This window comes from Phaethon lepturus, unplaced genomic scaffold, assembly GCF_000687285.1.
Source record: "Phaethon lepturus isolate BGI_N335 unplaced genomic scaffold, ASM68728v1 scaffold33431, whole genome shotgun sequence".
NCBI lineage: Eukaryota > Metazoa > Chordata > Aves > Phaethontiformes > Phaethontidae > Phaethon > Phaethon lepturus.
In genome coordinates, this window is record NW_010519033.1 from 1 (window position 1) to 16,303 (window position 16,303).

Sequence of the window (16,303 nt, forward strand, 5' to 3'; positions counted from 1 at the left end):
TAATTAATAATAATAATAATAATAATAATAAAAATGCAAAACCCCTTTGCTCCCTCCCTCCCTTATTCGTCTGCTAACCCTGCACCATCCACATATATACACCCCACCCGGAGACGGGTGGGTACCGATCAGCTATACAAAAGGAGATCAAAACCGCTGAACAGAGGAAAATTAAACTCCCGTGCGCTAGAAGCACTTTAACAGCTGGCTGCGACCTAACAGGACGCCGGAGAGGAGAGCAAACGCTGCAGCCTGAAGATCTGGTGGTGACCCCGGGGAGCTCGGCTCCTCTTGCTCGCCCGCGTCTCCCCGCTCGTCAGCGGGGCGGTTTGCAGAGGAACGGGCGCGGGAAGAAACAGCCGAGGGTCGACCTCGCCGTAGACGGAGGAGACCGGTTTATAAGCAAGCTTCGGAAGTGGCGATGGGATGGGAAGCTGGCGTCGCCGGTGGCCTCGCGACAGCGCCAACGGAGTCACGACGGTTTCTGCGAGTTGTTCAGGTTCTGCAACGAGAGGGGAAGGACCGGCGTTGGGGGTCGTGCTGACCCCATCCCGGCGTCGTCTTCTACGTGCACATCAAGCAGGGGACGGGGGGAGTTACAGAAAGCCATGGCACGGGTCACTATGGAAGCACCCACCACAGAGGAGAGGACACTGTCCACCCAAGGAGAGAGGTGGGGGGGATGCGCTGACTTGCTACCCACACCCCTCCCCTCAGGCACCACCTGGCTTTAACTAGAGGGCGGGAATTTGGCAGAGATAACCCTAAAAACGGACCTAAAACCAAGGCAACCCTCCCACCCCAGCCAGTCTGCACTTCTGAAGCTGCTCTTTGGTCCGTGCAAGGCAAGGCGACACGGGACCACGGTGTTCACTGAAGGAGCCCAATGAAACATCTCTCTCTTGCTTCCCTTGAGGGTGGGCAGTGTCCCCCTGCCTACCAAGGAGGGGGTCACCGTTCGTCCATCCTTGGCACTGCCACGAAGAGGCAGCTCCCACTGGCCGTGCCAAGGAGCCGGCACAGGGACCAGCCACCACCAGCAGTATGGCAGGAGCACCCGCTCCCCTGATGATGTCCCATCTAGAGCTGCTTCAGACACAGCCCTGGTGCGGGGTGGTGACAACAGGCACCCACCAGCACATGGTGAGGGCCACAAAACCAGAGACAACCAACCAGCTAAACACAAGCAGGACCAGCATCCGCTAGAGAAGAAAGCCAAGGGGAGATGATCACAACAAGAACATTTCCCAATTCACAAAACTACACGAAACGGGGTGGGGAAAAAAGGGACAGCTAGGAAGGTTTCTCAACAATTTTTTTTCTTTTTTTACTACCTAAACTGCCTCTTACAAGCACCAGGAATGCTGGCCAGGCTATGAGGCAGAGCGGGCTGAGCTGTCCTCTCTGTTATCTAAGGAGACAGGAGGAGGGTCAGGAAAAGCCACATGTACCACAGCCATTTACCTTGGAAATATTAGTAAAGAGAAAACTTTGAGAAAGTGACAAACGGGTCGTCTTTTAGCATGAAAAGTGAAGGGGAGAAGAAGGGAGGGGATCAGGTCGTTAAAAAGTGCACTTTGGATCACAAACCAAGCAAAAGGAAAAGAAATCATCACAGCAGGTAGTCCCACAACCCCAAACCAGCTTGATCCCACAGCCAGGAGGACTCTAAGGTACACAGCCATGTTCCCAGCCTCTCCAGGTGTCCCTTGGTCCTCCTGGATGGGGGTCAAGACCCCAACAGTGAAGGCTGATGCAACAAAGCGCCCACTGCCAACCAAGTCTCGTGGTGCAAATTAGGAAGGAGGTACCTTCCACCTCCCCTGACCCCATGCAGGTTGCGGTGGGACACAGTGAGGGACAAAACACATGCACGTACAAGACAACAGCCTCCAAGAGGTAACAGCAGCATGAACGCCACCCAGCCTTTGGTCTGAGGTGCCTTCACAGGTCCCTCAAAAGCAGCCTTTAAGTCACCCACTAGTAGGTGCAGGCAGGCTCCCAGCAGCTGGAAATTTTAAACTTGCTGCTGCCAAGTGGGTAGCCACCACCGCCTCCTCCAGCAGAGCTCCTGGTCTAAGGAAACTTGATGCAGCCATCTCCCAAACTCAACATCGGAGCGTGTTTTCGGTGTCCCAGCCAGCACTGAGGCATGCAGCGCTTTTTATTACAGCATGGATGGGAAAAAGGTGGATGGAGGGATGGACAAAATAAAAATGGTTTCAAAGCAACCCAAGAAGACCAGATACTTCACCGGGGGCTTTTGTGCCCATGAGCAGCAAGGGAAGGAGCACAGACATGCAGGCCACACTGAGCAACTCAACATCTACATTCACACAGGAGCATGAGCGGTGATGATCTTCCCCAACTCATCCACCAGCAAAGCCAAGTGTGACCTTCCCAACTTCCCTTTTCCCAAAAACATGTACTCTCAAAGGGCAAGTGATGTGAGGTTCACCAGCTGTTACGTGCAAGCAGGGCTGAGGCCTGGACATGTTATAGCAGATCCCTCCATCTTCAGCCCACAAAAATCAACCAGGGCAAGGATGCCCGTAGGCTGATTCAAACTGGTCTATAGAGGGCAAAAAGACCCCTGGGCACTACCCCAGCCTCAGCTCAGCCCCAAAGTCTCCCTAGTCTTTGAGAAGACATTTCAGCACAGCTCAATGACTACTGATCTCTTAACTCAATGATGTAGCATGAATTAAGTCCAAAGGCTTCCAATTTATCCAGAAGCTGTCCTGTGCCTTTTGGATCTAACAGCACTGAGCCAAACTGCTAAAGCCTTGATTATTCATAATTAGCCCACTAAATGCTCAAGGCATCCTGCTTAATAGAGGTAGAGGAGGACAATATCCTTTCATCTACTCCGCCCAAGACATCTAGGCACACTGTTCCCAAAATCCAGGTTTGCAAAACTGCAGAATGCCAGGACCCGGGATCAGTCCAGCTCCCGAAAACACACTTCTGCTGCCAAGCAAGTGATAAAACCCTGTTGGAGGCCAAGGTCAGAACCTTCTCTGATACCTCTCTGGTGCCATCACACATAGACACAGCTCGGAGCTCCCTGGGAAGGACAGAGCACCTGGGTTTATCACCAACAGCATCTCCCATCCCGTGACTGTCCAAGGAGGAGGCAGGGAATTCAGACATCATCGATACAGGGCAAGTGATAATTTGCTTCATTTCTCAACAAAATTGGGACATTTAATCAAGCTAGGATACTTAGGGGTTGGACAAAGCAGCATCCATAGTCTCCTCTTTACCCTTCCTAAGACATACGCAAATCCCTCCCACACAGAGAAATATCAACTCCAAGAAGTCCACAAGCCGGCCGGGTTTCACAGCAACAACAAAACAACCGGTGGGATGGCAAGAGGAGGGGGATAAGACGCGAGAAGGTACTTACAGGCATGCCTTCCCTAGTAAAGGCTGCAGAGAGACAGAGAGAACGGAAAGAGGTGTCAGTAACGCCGCGCGAGACCGGGCAGAGGACACCAGACGGCAGCGAGGGGCACGCCAACAGCGGGCGCTTCCAAACCCAAAGCCAGCAGAGGGTTTGTTGCGAGACTCAATCAGCCCAAGCGGAGCCCCGAAAGCCAAGAGACAGACCGAGCGGCCCCACTCGGTACTTGCTGGGGTGGGGAAGGCTCATGCAAAGCAGCCACCAAGCAGAGCGGTTGGAGGAGCACGGCACGCTTCCTAACCTGCCCCAGACCTGGCCAAGCTGGGGTGAGAGGACACCAAACACCACAGACAACGTGAAGAGGGGCCAGGCGAGACAGCGGGATCCAACAGGCAGCTGGCGGGAAGGGCAGCACGGCGAAGGGGCTCCTATGTATCTACGGTTGCTTCGCTGGTACCACCCCAGCTCCTTAATGAGCACAGGGGAGGGGGTTGTTCCTGGAGAAGTGCAGCAAGCAAGGTCTCTCTACATCCTTTCATGGGCGGGTGAGAGAGGAGAGGACACATGTGCATCACAGCAGCTACCCACCGGGTTTCACCTAGGGCTGCAGAAGGCAACTGGGTTCACCATGCCAAGAGGCTTCTACTAATTTCTCGTCTGTTTTGCCTATTGTCCCAGGAAGGAGGAGATCCCTCCAGCCAAAGATGAGTCCTGGCAGCTCCTTCTCGAGGGAAGCACAAGAACATTTGCGCAATGCCAAGGTCTACGCTGGAGCTGAGAGCATCCAGGGGGAAGGCACGAGCCCTTCGGTCCTGCCCGCTCTAGAGATGTGGCTCCTCAGGAGGTTGACACCACGATGTCAGATGGTGAAGGCACTAAATTAATGCATCCTAGAGCTTTGGGCGGACTTTACAATGCCCTCAAAACCCAAGAGAGGACTGACAGCGACCCTTCGCCAGGTGCTCCCAAAACCAACCCGAGGCAGGGAGGGACAGCAGCCGTGGGAGAAAGATGCAGCACAGGTTGCGACAAGTGCAAGCCGTTCCCCAGCTTCAGGAGCGACAGGAGGAGGACAACAAACAATAAAACAACAAGAATAACAACAAAAACAAAACAAAAAAAACCAACACAAGAGTTCAACTAACTTGTCCCGGCAGCTGCGTGGGCACTTCCTGAGGAACACAGCCTGGCAAGGCAGAAGAAACAGCCACATGCTCCTCAAAGCTGTTGATGCGAGGTTTTTTGGTGGGCTCTGGGCTTGCTAGAGGGGTAACGCTATTACGTCTCATGAGCGGGTTAGGTCCCTTCTTTGCTTCCTAAATTAGAGTGAGACAAAGAAAAAAAAAAAAAAGTAAATAAAAAAATAAAAGAAAATAAAAGAAAATAATAAAAAGGGAAGAAGGCGAGAGTTATGAAGAAAAAAAAAAAAAGAAGCAGGGTGCGTTTTGGGTTCTTTTCTTAAAGCGGCCTCTGCTTTTCCCCCAATCACTGTTGACGAGCAAAGTATAAATTGAAAGGCTCTGGACACCGCAAAAACCCCCTAGTGCAAAACATTCAAGAACGCAGTGCGATTTCCCAAGAAGGGGAGGGGAACAAAAAAAAACCCCACAAAAAAGCCCTGCACTCCGAAACGAGACAGACCTTCTCCTCACCTGAGCCTCCACTCACAAAAACGTAAATACAGATTGCTAAAAAAACCATAGCAGTAACCAAAAGCCATGACTTTACGGGACAGAGAGAGGTGCCCATCGGTCTCCTCCTCGAAGCCGGTCCCTCTAACCCAGGGAGGGGTGTGGAAGCAAGGAGAGGGAAGACAAGCCAGCCCAGGCTGATAAGGGGGGTTTGGGAAGTGGGGACAGAGCAGCCAGCGAGGGTCGGCACCGTGCTAAGCGCCAACTGAAGCGAGGTGGGATGGAGGGGCAGTGTCCGCGCAGCCGAGCGAGGGACCCCAGCGCTTCTCGCACGTGTCTTGCGCCATCGTACCCGCAGCCCCCGGCTCTCCTGCCAGCCCCGGGGAGGGTGGTGGGGAAGGGCATCGATGGGCCCCGCGGCATGGGGAAGGACTGGCTTCCCCGCTATGGCCGCAGGGAGGGAGAGGCAGCTCAGGTGCTGCCGCCCGCTTTGGTCGGGAAGCCAAGAAAAGGAGATGTGAGCCAAAAGGGGATGGCTCCACCCGCCCCCCATCCAGACGGGCTCCATCACCGCTACAAGCAAGTTGGAAAGGTCCCAGCGGATGGGACGTGGGCACTGCCAGGGTCCCTGGGGTCCCCTTCGGTGGCCGCCCAGCCCCGACACCGAGCTGGTGCCCCCCTGCTCTGGCCTCTGAGCTCCCGGTGGAGCACGGGGCAGATGGACCTGACCTTACGGGAGTTTTCCTCCGCACAAGGGGTCTCCTCCCTGCAGCATCCCCAGCCCAGCGCCACCACCCTCCACAACAGCACTCCGGTAGCCCCCCAGAGCCATGGGTATGCCGGAAAAAAACCCAACACAAAGGCAGATGTTGGACTGGCTCTGCTAGCCAGCTGGGAGACCTGGGAGAAGTCACCTTCTCCGTCCATGGCTCCATTCCCTGCTGGGGCGAGCAGACGACAGCACAGGCGAAAACCAAAGGCCAGGGAGGAGGTTTCCCTGGGCCAGCACAGTGGGAAGCAGGCACGTGCAACAGTCCTTTTCCCTCGGAAAACCCTCGACCGGCCACGTCTTTGCAGAGCAAGAACCCACCTGACACCCCCGTCCTCCAGCAGCACTCCGAGCATCTAGCTGAGCAACCTCCCCATGCCTGACCCGGGCGTCCTCGCTGCCAGCTGGCCACAGGGGAAAGGTGGGGGACACCGAGGGATAGCTCTGAGGAGAAGCAACACTCACCTCTGGCCGCTCCCTGTGGGTGTTGACGGCTTCGATGTTCAGCGAGATGGACTCCACCCGGCAGCCTGTCGGAGGAAGCACAAGGAGACGGAGCAGCCATCAGCAAACCTAACAGGCAGAGGATGCTACAAGGTACTGTCCCAGACCCCTGCTCTTCTCCCAGGGGCAGCTTGGACTCAGGAGGAGGTACAAGTCAAACCCCTTGGCGTATTTAGCAGCAAGGCCCCACTTACCATAGGCCACTGGGGTCAGCTTCAACACTGTGTGAAGGGGACACTTCAGGTAGGGCATTTCATCTGCAGAGAAAGCAATGCAGGAGGGTCATCCCACCCCCTCTCCAAAAGCAGGCTCAGACACCTTCCGCAGCAGCTGAGGCCATCCCGTACCAGAGATGCATGCTCCAGGCCCTGCGTGGACCTGAACACATCCCTCACCTCCTCAGAGCAACGTCTATCATCCCTCCTCCAGCAGGATGGATGCCCTTCCCAGGGACAGGGAGCTCACCTGCACTCTTGTCCAGGAAGTACGCCAGGAGACAGCGCATGACAGCCTGGTGACAGATCACAAGGACGTTCTCTTGTCTCTCCAGCTCCATGATGACTGGCTCTAGGCGCTGCACCAGATCTTGGTAGGACTGAGACAGAAGAAGGGAAGGGAGGTATGGCATAGAATCAAGGAAACGAAGACGACCTCACAAGAAACAACGGTCATTGTCTTTGTCCATCTATTGATTTCATGCCTCAAATCAAATCAACATAATTACTGCTAAAAACAAGCAAAGTTCAACAAATCCTCATCTTCAGGCTACTCTAGAACACAGCTACTTCTTCTGGTCAGAGAAGAAAGCAGCCATTCACATCTCAGTTACAGTCCTGGAGAGTTTATTAAGGTAAGCAACAACGGCACAGGGTCTTTGATCATAGTGTCTCTCTATCATCTTGAAATTTGATTTTCTACAGGATTTCTAAGTTCTGAAAAGTCTGAGGCAACCTGAAAATCTCCAGGGTTTTGAAAGACCTCAAAGAACCATGACAGGCAGGCAGAAGGAACCACAGACACCCAGAGTCAGCGTCAGACATCGCCAAACATTCTTCTACTACACAGCTGTCATTAGGATGTCTCCAAACATTTATTTTTCACAAATGTCTATGGACATGACTTTTAATATGGGGATAAAAAGCCCGATTTGCAACCTAAAGCATCATCCAGAATTTATGTCAATTCCCACCTCAATGTGTCACTCTCCAAAAGCAGATCGTGTTCCCCATGCCAGAAACAGATATCAGTATCAACTCAAGAAGTAGAAATTACTTCTCTGGAAATGCAAGAAAAGGAAATCCGGGCAGCACAACACTGAGTGGGTGTAATGGAGGAGGTTGGACTAGAAACCTCCAGAGCCACCATCCTCCTAGTTTGCTATCAATTTAGTGGGACTATTATTAAGGGATACATTTCTTAATGAGATTTTCACGTACCACGATTTCACAAGAGCTCAATGCAAAAGCTAAATATGAACCCTGACCTTTCTTGATTCTAGTTTCTTGGAGCACGTGCTGCTCCCTTGCTCCGAGTGTAGAGGACAGCACGAAGACAAAAACGCCGTGTTTAAAGTAAGAGTCACATCTCTGAAGGTCTCCTTGCAGACTTACCTCCCCAGAAGGGTAGCGGTAGTAATATTTATCCTGATCACGTAAAGCAAATTCCTCTGGATGCTGCTCCCTGATTTCTTCATACGTCATTTCTTCACATACACCCTGCCAGAACAGGACATCCATAAGGTTACTGGACATGCTCAAAAAGCATCAGCACACCCAACAGGCAAAACCTTCTCCAAAGCAATTGTCTATAACCTTCTGAGTGGTCACCTACAGAGCATTTCCGAGCAAAAAATCATTTTAATCTACTCATTCAAGCCAACATCTTGAAGCATCTGCACAAGGTAGAGCTAAGATCAGAAGCCAAGTTGTGATTACTGCAGCAGAAAAAGTACACTTTCCCACAGAAGGAAAGTATCCCCGCAAAAAGTGAGATTTAGGCAAAAGTGAAAAGGCCGGTGCAACCACTCTCTCTGCCAAGCAGCAGCCAGCATGATCTAGCTGTTCCTACTGCAATCAAAGATACTCACAGCATCTATTTCATTAAGTGCCTTCCACTGCTCATAGGGCAGTTGGAGAGCTTCTGCCGTTTGGATTGTCCTCTTTAGCTGGCTGGTCCAGACTTTGAGGTCCTTCAGGTTCTGCTCCTCAACGAATTTGTTCAGTGCCAGTGCAAACTGCGGGACATGAAAAAACAGAGGTTGATTCCCGATCCACAGCTTCCCAATGGGTGGTCTTCCCTGCTTCCCAGTAAATGTTGCCTTCTTCAGGACCTCTTTTGCCTTCCATACAGACGTACTAGCCTTCTGCTCTGAGGTGAAGAGCAGCCACACATTGATCCCCAAAAGCTATGAGGGGTATGAGAACAGAGAGAAAGCAGAGGAGAAAGCAGCAACCCAATGTCATCAAGGAACAACATCAGCATCCAAGAAACAGCACCACAACCTGGGCTCTGCTACAATGCTACGGAAGACCCCTGGCCACCCTTAACCATGGCTCTGCTTATTTGCCATAGAGCTAAATCAATGCATCCTGTAGTCCTTGATAATAGTCACACCTCAGATGACTCCATTTGGACTTCAAAATGGTCTGTCAAGCCAAAATAGCTATTAACCCTCCCTGAAGCAGCATGTTTGACCATGTCTTTGAAGAATCAAGTAGTGAGCAACCTGAAAGCACCCTCAGAGCCGGCTGTCCCTACCAAAGGGTGGCAGCAGTCCTTCTACATCCCGCCCTGCCTGTGCAGGGTCTGGATGAACTTGATGAAGATATTCAAAGCCTTCTCTCCTAGAGATTTCTGCAGCCCGGCCTCTATTAACTCCTAACTATATGCAAGCCTACATGCAACATTGATGGCTGGAAAGTCTTGTTTTGAGGCCATGCCCAAGCCCATATTTGACCATCCTCGTAGATGGATCCTCTGAGCACCCCAGCTGTCACCAAATATACGCTTAGCCTAATGCATGGCATCTACTACAGCCAAATAATTCCTAAAAACCATAAAGGAATATTCCCTTCTCTTTACCTTCTTGCCCCTGTTGGAGAGGCCCGAGTCACCTCCAATCTTCCCCTTGAGGTTGAACTCACTTTCACCATGCCGACAGAGATAGATGGTGCGGGGCTGGACATGGATGTTCATCAGGTAGTAAACGATCCTGCTCTGGATGTGATCCTGAACCCTGTTGACCAGGAACCGCCGGCCAACGTCTATGACTTTGATGAGAGAAAGCTCCCTAGGGAAAGCAGAGCAAGGGGGTTGCCAGTGGAGAAAGCAGAAAGAAACATCATCCTCAAAAAACAGCCTTGTGACATGTATCAGTCAACATAATCACCCTTTTAAAAGGATTTCCTGGAGGCTATTTTCAACAGGAAGCTGACAGGTAACGGCAATTCATGGAGAGCCAAGTAACACCAATGTAATCACTATTCCTCCTTGCAGCAGTAAAGAGGATTAAACAGGGCTAGCAGAGAGCATGTTCCTCCCCAGGACAGGGCTCAGCAGGACTGGGATAATCCATGCAGGGCACACAGACCTATTTGTGAGCAGTGGAAAGGCTGGGAGGCGCCTGCATGGTCATGCAGGACAGCAAAGGTCATCCTAGGGCACACAACTAGGTGGAAACCACAGGGCTTGCTCAACCTTGTGGTCTGAGCCTGTTCAAGTAGTCCCTTCCTTTAACTGACAAAAGCACCTCAGAAACACTCAAACTGAACTGCTTTTCCATGGCCTTTGTATTTAGACCTGCAGAACCGGTGTATCTAAGCTCAGAAGAGCCTGGGAAGGTTTCAGTGCCTGGCTCCCTGGCACAGGGTTAGGGAAAACCAGCATTTTCAAGGAAGAAGCCTGAACTCACGGTGAGGCTGGGCCATACGTTATTCTTACACAGTCACGAACTTGAACACAAAGTGAAACATGTTCTACAAACTTCATTACTCCTCTCTCGGGAGTAGAAAGGCATTCAAGCCAGTTTAGAAGTCAGCAAAAGTTTCTTACCGGTCATAGTCATCAGGGTCGAGCGGCTGGTAGCTGGCTTGGTAACAATTGATCCTCTTCATGAAGTCCTCCATGGCATCGGTCGAATTACAGTCCCGGTAATCAGGGCTGGACAATTTTACTTCCTGCAACAGGAGGGAAAACACACCGCAAGGAGAGGTTAGGAAGCTTTCTTTCCAAGCCAGGCCATGCCAATTACAAATTTCAAAGTCCTGCCAAGATCCAGGTATCAGCTGAGACACTTTATAGTATCATAACACAGAAAAGAAGCAAACGAGACCCAAAGCTAAGCACAAAGTGAGAAAATCTGGTATAAACTATTGCATGACCAGTATAGATGCACATCAGTCCACGCCTGTTCTCCCAAGAGTTGGGGTAGCACCTCACCACCCACCACAGTGGGAAAACTGAGCTTTTTTTTTTTATGGCTAAAGAAAAGCATTAGGTTTAAACAGTTCAAGCTGAGGATGGAAAGTGCATGAGCTTAGACAAGATGCTTATCCCGGGCCTTTTGAGTGAATAAAGCTCCCAGGAGGTAGAGGTCAACTTGGCTGTCCACCATCCGAGGCAGCAGGATAACAACATTCAACCCCTTTCTGTGCATTATTTGCTACAAGCTACTGGGCTGAAAGATGCTAGAAAGGGGCAACGTGAAGATCCAGAACTCCTATGGACTAAACTCTGCCTGAACTACTCTAGCAGGCTACTTTCCCTGAAGATCTGGGTATGAGCAGCAGCGTTACATATTAGTGACTTCACGGACCATCCTGAAACCACCAGGATAACACAACCGAGTGACACATGTGGCAGCACCCCAGGCCTGCAGCATATTTTCTGCACCGATCCCAGCACTAAGAGCACCTTTCATGTGCAGCGCCTCGTGGAGCAAAAACCTACGCTCCACTAGTAGTTCATTTTTTCCCCCTTCAAGCATTAGTTTCCAAAGAAAGGGATTAAATCCTCCCAAAAATCCAACTTCAGGGAGTTGCAAAGAAAAAAAAAAAAGAGGAAAGAAATAAAAAGATGGAGCAAATCGAGCGTTTTATTAGCATCATGGAAAAGGCTGTGTGCAACCTCCCAAAAAGCTGATCACTGGCCATGGGACACCAGCTCCCAGCAGGAGCAAAAGCCATGCTCTCGCTGCCACCACAGCACCCTTTTGGAGCCCGTCCCGGGGGCAAAATAAAACCCAGCAAAACCCTTCCTGCAGACTTTGGGTACCCTGCAACGCATTCCCAGACACCATAAAATGGCTCGCAAAGTTCAGATGTACAACTGGAGATAAGGCTGGAGCAGAGCCCAGTGGAGGAAACGACACTTTCCTTCAAGTTAATCATGCCTAGGTAGGCCAATTAACATCTACCTGCCCCAGCCAAGCCTAACGGGCAAAGGATCTCTTCTGCTGGTGGGAAATCAAAGATCCAGCAGCTCCACAAGGAGCAGGAAGCAATGTTTTATGCTACTTTCCCAGCCAGGATTTCAGCTACCGGCAAGAAACCTCTAAGCTGAGCTGCTATTCTTCACAAAGCAGACCCCAGTAGATTTTTGGGAAGCTGCACATGGCTGAAGACACCAAGTCAGACTGCTCTCCAACGGGATTTACATCCCTAACCACACCCATCACTTCTAAAAAACGGGACTTTGCGGGGGTCCAAACCATCTTGAATACATTTCTCTCCTTGATACCAAGTTACAGGCTAACAGAAATGCAGAGAGTGTGGAAAGGAATGGGGCAAAGGCTACATCGACTTTTCTTTCATTATGTCCAGGTGGCCTGTGTCCTGGGAGGTAACAGCTCCTTTCTCATCCCAGGGACAAATACACCATAGAAAGATAAAAAACTCCTAATCCTCAACCAGCTCTGTCAAGACATTCCGTAAGAAAGTGGCTGAGCACAGGTGGATAATCTCCCACGAGGGAAAACAAAAGCAAGACATTTGCATGCTTACCATAACATTGGTGGCAACTACTGTGGGATCATTGCAGACAGATTCAATGAAGAACACCTGAGGACCAAAACAAAGCTCACCTGAAGGCCAGCAATAAGGTTTGCAGCACTCAATCAGCTGCTTGCTCAACCCAACCTCCTCCCTTCCTTGACCAGAGAGCTCTGCCTCTGCCCCACTCCCATCCTTCCCTTCTCCAGGGCTCGGGATTGGGAACAAGGGAAGAGTTTCGTATTTTTGATCAAACCCAGCAGCGAAATCCCCCTTACACAGGGGCATTATGAGGACAACACGTTAGTGGAAAAAAAAAAATGCCAACAACACACTAACGTAGACTACACAATACAGGCATAGCCTGATGGTACCAACCTTGAACCCGTTTTCTTTGGCAAAGTTTAGGATCATCCCTCTCCTCTCCCGCGTGGTATTGGTGGCATCAAAAACCTTTAAGGGCAGAGATCCCGATGAGCACCCAGAGAGCCTGGTTTCCCACTGAGCCCTTCCTCAGAGAAGGAACTGCAGAGAGAACTGCACGGGGCACAGTGCCTTCGGGACGAGGACTGCTGCCAAACCCCATGGAGCACATCTCTGAGCTTACCGCAATCTGGCCAGCCTCCTCCGTCAGGTACAGCTTGACGTCCCTCAAGGCAGCCAGGGCACATTGCCTACAAAAGAGGAGAGAGACACGTGGTCCTGATGTACTCTGAGATGCTCACAGCAGTCAGCACACAGACCTCTGCAAAGGAGGGCAGGCTTTGTGCCTCCTCCTCCCCTTCTCCCAGGGACGTTTTAGGAGAGACACCATCAGGCTGCCACAAATACAAGAGCCATGCACGCTGAGCAGCACGCTGGTCTTCACGGCAGAGGCAATGGTAGATGAAGAAGTGAAGGCCAAACCTCATGGCAAACCTCGTACCCTATATTGCTGAGCCTGAAGGTGAGTTCAAGGTACTACTGATGGAGGATGTGTTGGTGATCTTGAAGCTACCAAGCTGTGACAACTTCCATTTTCAGCTTTTGGTGCCCAAGTCAGGCCCTCCTTAGGCAGACAGGGAAACATCAAGCTAGAGCTCAGCTTTTCTGTCCACCACCCCCCAAAACAAGCTGGGCAACTCCACTTCCAGCCATGGGCTTCACCACCCATTTGGGACTTGGGTATGAGCACAGATGCGGTGCCCACATACCTCCTGACTTTCATGGCCTCCTCATTGTCGGGGCGGAAGAAGTCATAGGAGCTGTAATGCTTCACAGCCTCACGGCGATACTCGCCCACGTTGAAAACTGCATGGGAAAAGCAAAGACCATCAAAACCAGGAGCAGTGTCAGTGCAGCTCGACTCAGCTGTGCAGCTCCTCCAGATAACGCTTTCCAGCAATGGACCAAGAAGTGACATCCTAGAGCAAAAGGCTCAGGGACATATGTTGGTCTTCAAAGTGAAGGAGAACCTAAGCTGCAGCAGAAGCGATGGGAGGACATGGATATTTGGCCCATGGGAACTTGAAAACATCCTCCACCACCTTCCACTCACCAAGGGACTAAGCTCCTTGAGCATCTCCCAAGAACCCAGACCTCATGCTTTCCCCAGGCAGACAGTGAAAGCCTCACCTTTTGTTGGGACACCAATCCAGTTGAGGTAGCGAGTCAGCTTCTTGGAGATGTAGGTCTTCCCACGGGCTGGGAGGCCAACCATCACTATCACAGTGGGGGAATTGGCAAGCTGTGGCCCACAGGCTGCGAGGAGGAGGAAAAAGCACAACATGAGCAGCCGTTAATCCTCCAGCTCATCTTGTATCAACCCTACAAGGCACTTGCTCTTGACTCAACCTTTCCCCAAGTCCTTCAGCAGCTAGAAGAAACCCAAAGCCTCTGCTCCCCGTGCACCACCATCTCTGCAGTATCTCCTGTGCATCCCTCTCATAAGCATGGACAACCAAAAACATGAGCAGGCAAATCCCCTGACTCATTTTTGCAATGGGATCTGCTGACTGAGCACATGTCAGAGCAGGGGGCATGGTGGGTGGCTCTGTGGCTGCCCACAGGCAAGAGACGACTGCCCCAGCTAAGCCATGCTGACCCAAATTCACCCTGGTGCCACCCAAACTGGGGGACAGGAGTGACAGCTTGACAGCCATGGCAAGAGGAGAACATCCTGATGGCTGCAAAGTGATCAAGGAACCAGCAGCTGCCCCGGGCTCCCTGCAGGACCTCTGTGCCTCAGTTTCCCCATTTTGGGGGGGGGGACGGGAATTCAAGAGAAACACAACCTCTCATTCCTGCAGTTTGGCCAATTCTGTGGAAAGCCAGAGGATGGCCAAGGACTTTGGTCCAGTCCTCGCAGCAGCGCACTTTAGATACAGTTGTTGTGCTGAAATACCAGGTGTGCACCAAGATCTCCACCCACAGAGAGCACTTTCCAAAAACTTTTGCTAGCTTTTTAGCTGATAAACATGCAAATGCAACCAACTAACTGTTTTCACTGAGGACAAGCAGGGCCCGAGGACTGCAGACCCACCGGCATTTAAAACCAGATATCCAAGAGTGACTTTTTCCTCATAAACCTGTTTTAAGCTGGAATGTTTTTGTTGTTGTTGTAAAGAGGGTCCATGTGAAACATCTGGAAATAATCCAGAGGCATGGCTTGGTGACGGCCTGGCAGGTGAAGAGAAACTCCTCTCCAGTTCACCCGAATGGCACGGCCAAAATGCAGACAAGGCAGCTGCCGGGCTGCCCAGGTGAATCGCTTCTCCCGCCATAAATCCTTTAGAAAGTAAATTCCTCTTTCAGTTTGGAGGAAGTTGCTGAGGTTGCAGGACTGGGAATGCAGTTTTGGAATTTTTTTTTAGTCCTCCACAGCCTGGTCCCAGCATCATGGGATGCCTCTGGTCTATCTGGACCGCATGCCCCATGGACCATGTAACGTGGCAGCATCCCTGCTCCTCTCCAGGGTTTGCCCTACAGAATTGCTTCTCACAGGGTGCTGCACACACCAAAGGCCAAGGCACAAAGCCAAGCGCTTTAAATATGGGAAAGGAAGATCTTAACGATGCCTAATGGAATTTGGATTAGCCAGACGTCTTTCACGCCACCCCGACGTGACACGCCAAGAGCCCTCCCGGCGAAGGCAGAGACAGCCCCGATACGCGAGACCCTCCGGGGGATTTCTCACCCACCCTTCAATCTGCCCGGTGAGGCCAGAGAACTCAGGGGAAAGGAATGCAGGGAGTGAGTGGCTGGTGGCAGGGCCATAAAAACGCAGCTTAATTATGGTCTGGGCGGAGAGCTCTGCCTGCCCATCCCAGCTGCCCGCAGGTGGGACCAGGCGACGGCGGCAGAGCGGTGTGGGGCTGCGAGGGGCTCCCGGGGATGGAGACAGGGCGGTGGGTTGGGGTAGATTTTTCTCATCTGGGAAGGATGAGAAATCATCCCAGATCCCAGGAGATCTGGGAAGGGCAAACAGACCGAGAGGTATCCAGAGAGCACGCAAAGCACATGGGATTTCCTTCCCCTACTAATAAAAAAAAAAAAAATCCAACGGCTAAAGGAACCAAATTAAGGCCACAAGGAAGAGTTACAGCACTGGTGCCCAGAAGGGGACAGAAGAGCCACCCATCATCTGTCTGGCTGTCACGCCAAAGTAAACTCAGCAGATAAGAGGTGAGAAAACTATCTAAAAGAAGAGATTTTTTTTTTTTTTTTTTTAAATATCCCACATTCCTCAGGCTGGACCTGCCCTCACTCTTGCTCCCTCTGTGCAACATGCCTCCCAGGTGCCACATTTCAAAAGCCTGGGCCAGCTCCTGCTGATTTCAGCAGCAAGCCCTGATTTTGTGTGCTGGGGTACCAAGGGAGCTGTGCAGTGTATCCAGAATTTTTTTTTTTTTTTTTACCCTAACAATCTCACATCCTCAACCAACCTATGGGCGCAAGTCTTTTTTTCTGCGCAAAAAACCAACCACATATTAAATAGAGAGGGGAGAAGGAATAATACTTGAATAAA

At 51.3% G+C, this 16,303-nt stretch overlaps 1 protein-coding gene across 3 annotated transcripts; it reads right to left on the bottom strand.

The window, feature by feature from the left end:
* Positions 1–331: 331 nt before the first annotated feature.
* On the bottom strand, positions 332–14,031 carry PFKFB3 (6-phosphofructo-2-kinase/fructose-2,6-biphosphatase 3). 3 transcript variants are annotated; one of them, XM_010296918.1, is made up of 14 exons: positions 13,912–14,031; positions 13,491–13,587; positions 12,905–12,971; positions 12,676–12,750; positions 12,310–12,366; positions 10,361–10,485; positions 9,392–9,599; positions 8,397–8,543; positions 7,921–8,025; positions 6,776–6,905; positions 6,505–6,567; positions 6,272–6,336; positions 4,552–4,722; positions 332–502 (listed from the first exon to the last, which is right to left on the bottom strand). In XM_010296918.1, the coding sequence occupies exons 1-14, from the start codon at positions 13,994–13,996 to the stop codon at positions 473–475; spliced, it is 1,425 nt and encodes a 474-aa protein (XP_010295220.1). In that variant the 5' UTR covers positions 13,997–14,031; the 3' UTR covers positions 332–472. The 3 variants fall into 3 exon arrangements, with proteins under 3 accessions (XP_010295220.1, XP_010295221.1, XP_010295222.1); XM_010296919.1 differs by lacking the exon at positions 332–502 and adding an exon at positions 3,406–3,432; XM_010296920.1 differs by lacking the exon at positions 332–502 and adding an exon at positions 3,406–3,432 and having other exon boundaries at positions 4,552–4,713; positions 6,191–6,336.
* Between the last annotated feature and the right edge of the window lie 2,272 nt (positions 14,032–16,303).

Excerpts from the sequence above, each read along its gene's own strand:
- PFKFB3 (XM_010296920.1), bottom strand. The coding sequence starts at position 13,996 with ATGGTTGGCCTCCCAGCCCGTGGGAAGACCTACATCTCCAAGAAGCTG. Across the intron at positions 13,588-13,911 it reads GATTGGTGTCCCAACAAAAG|TTTTCAACGTGGGCGAGTAT; the intron begins GTGAGGCTTTCA and ends TTTCCCATGCAG. Across the intron at positions 12,751-12,904 it reads AGGAGGCTGGCCAGATTGCG|GTTTTTGATGCCACCAATAC; the intron begins GTAAGCTCAGAG and ends CTGCCCTTAAAG.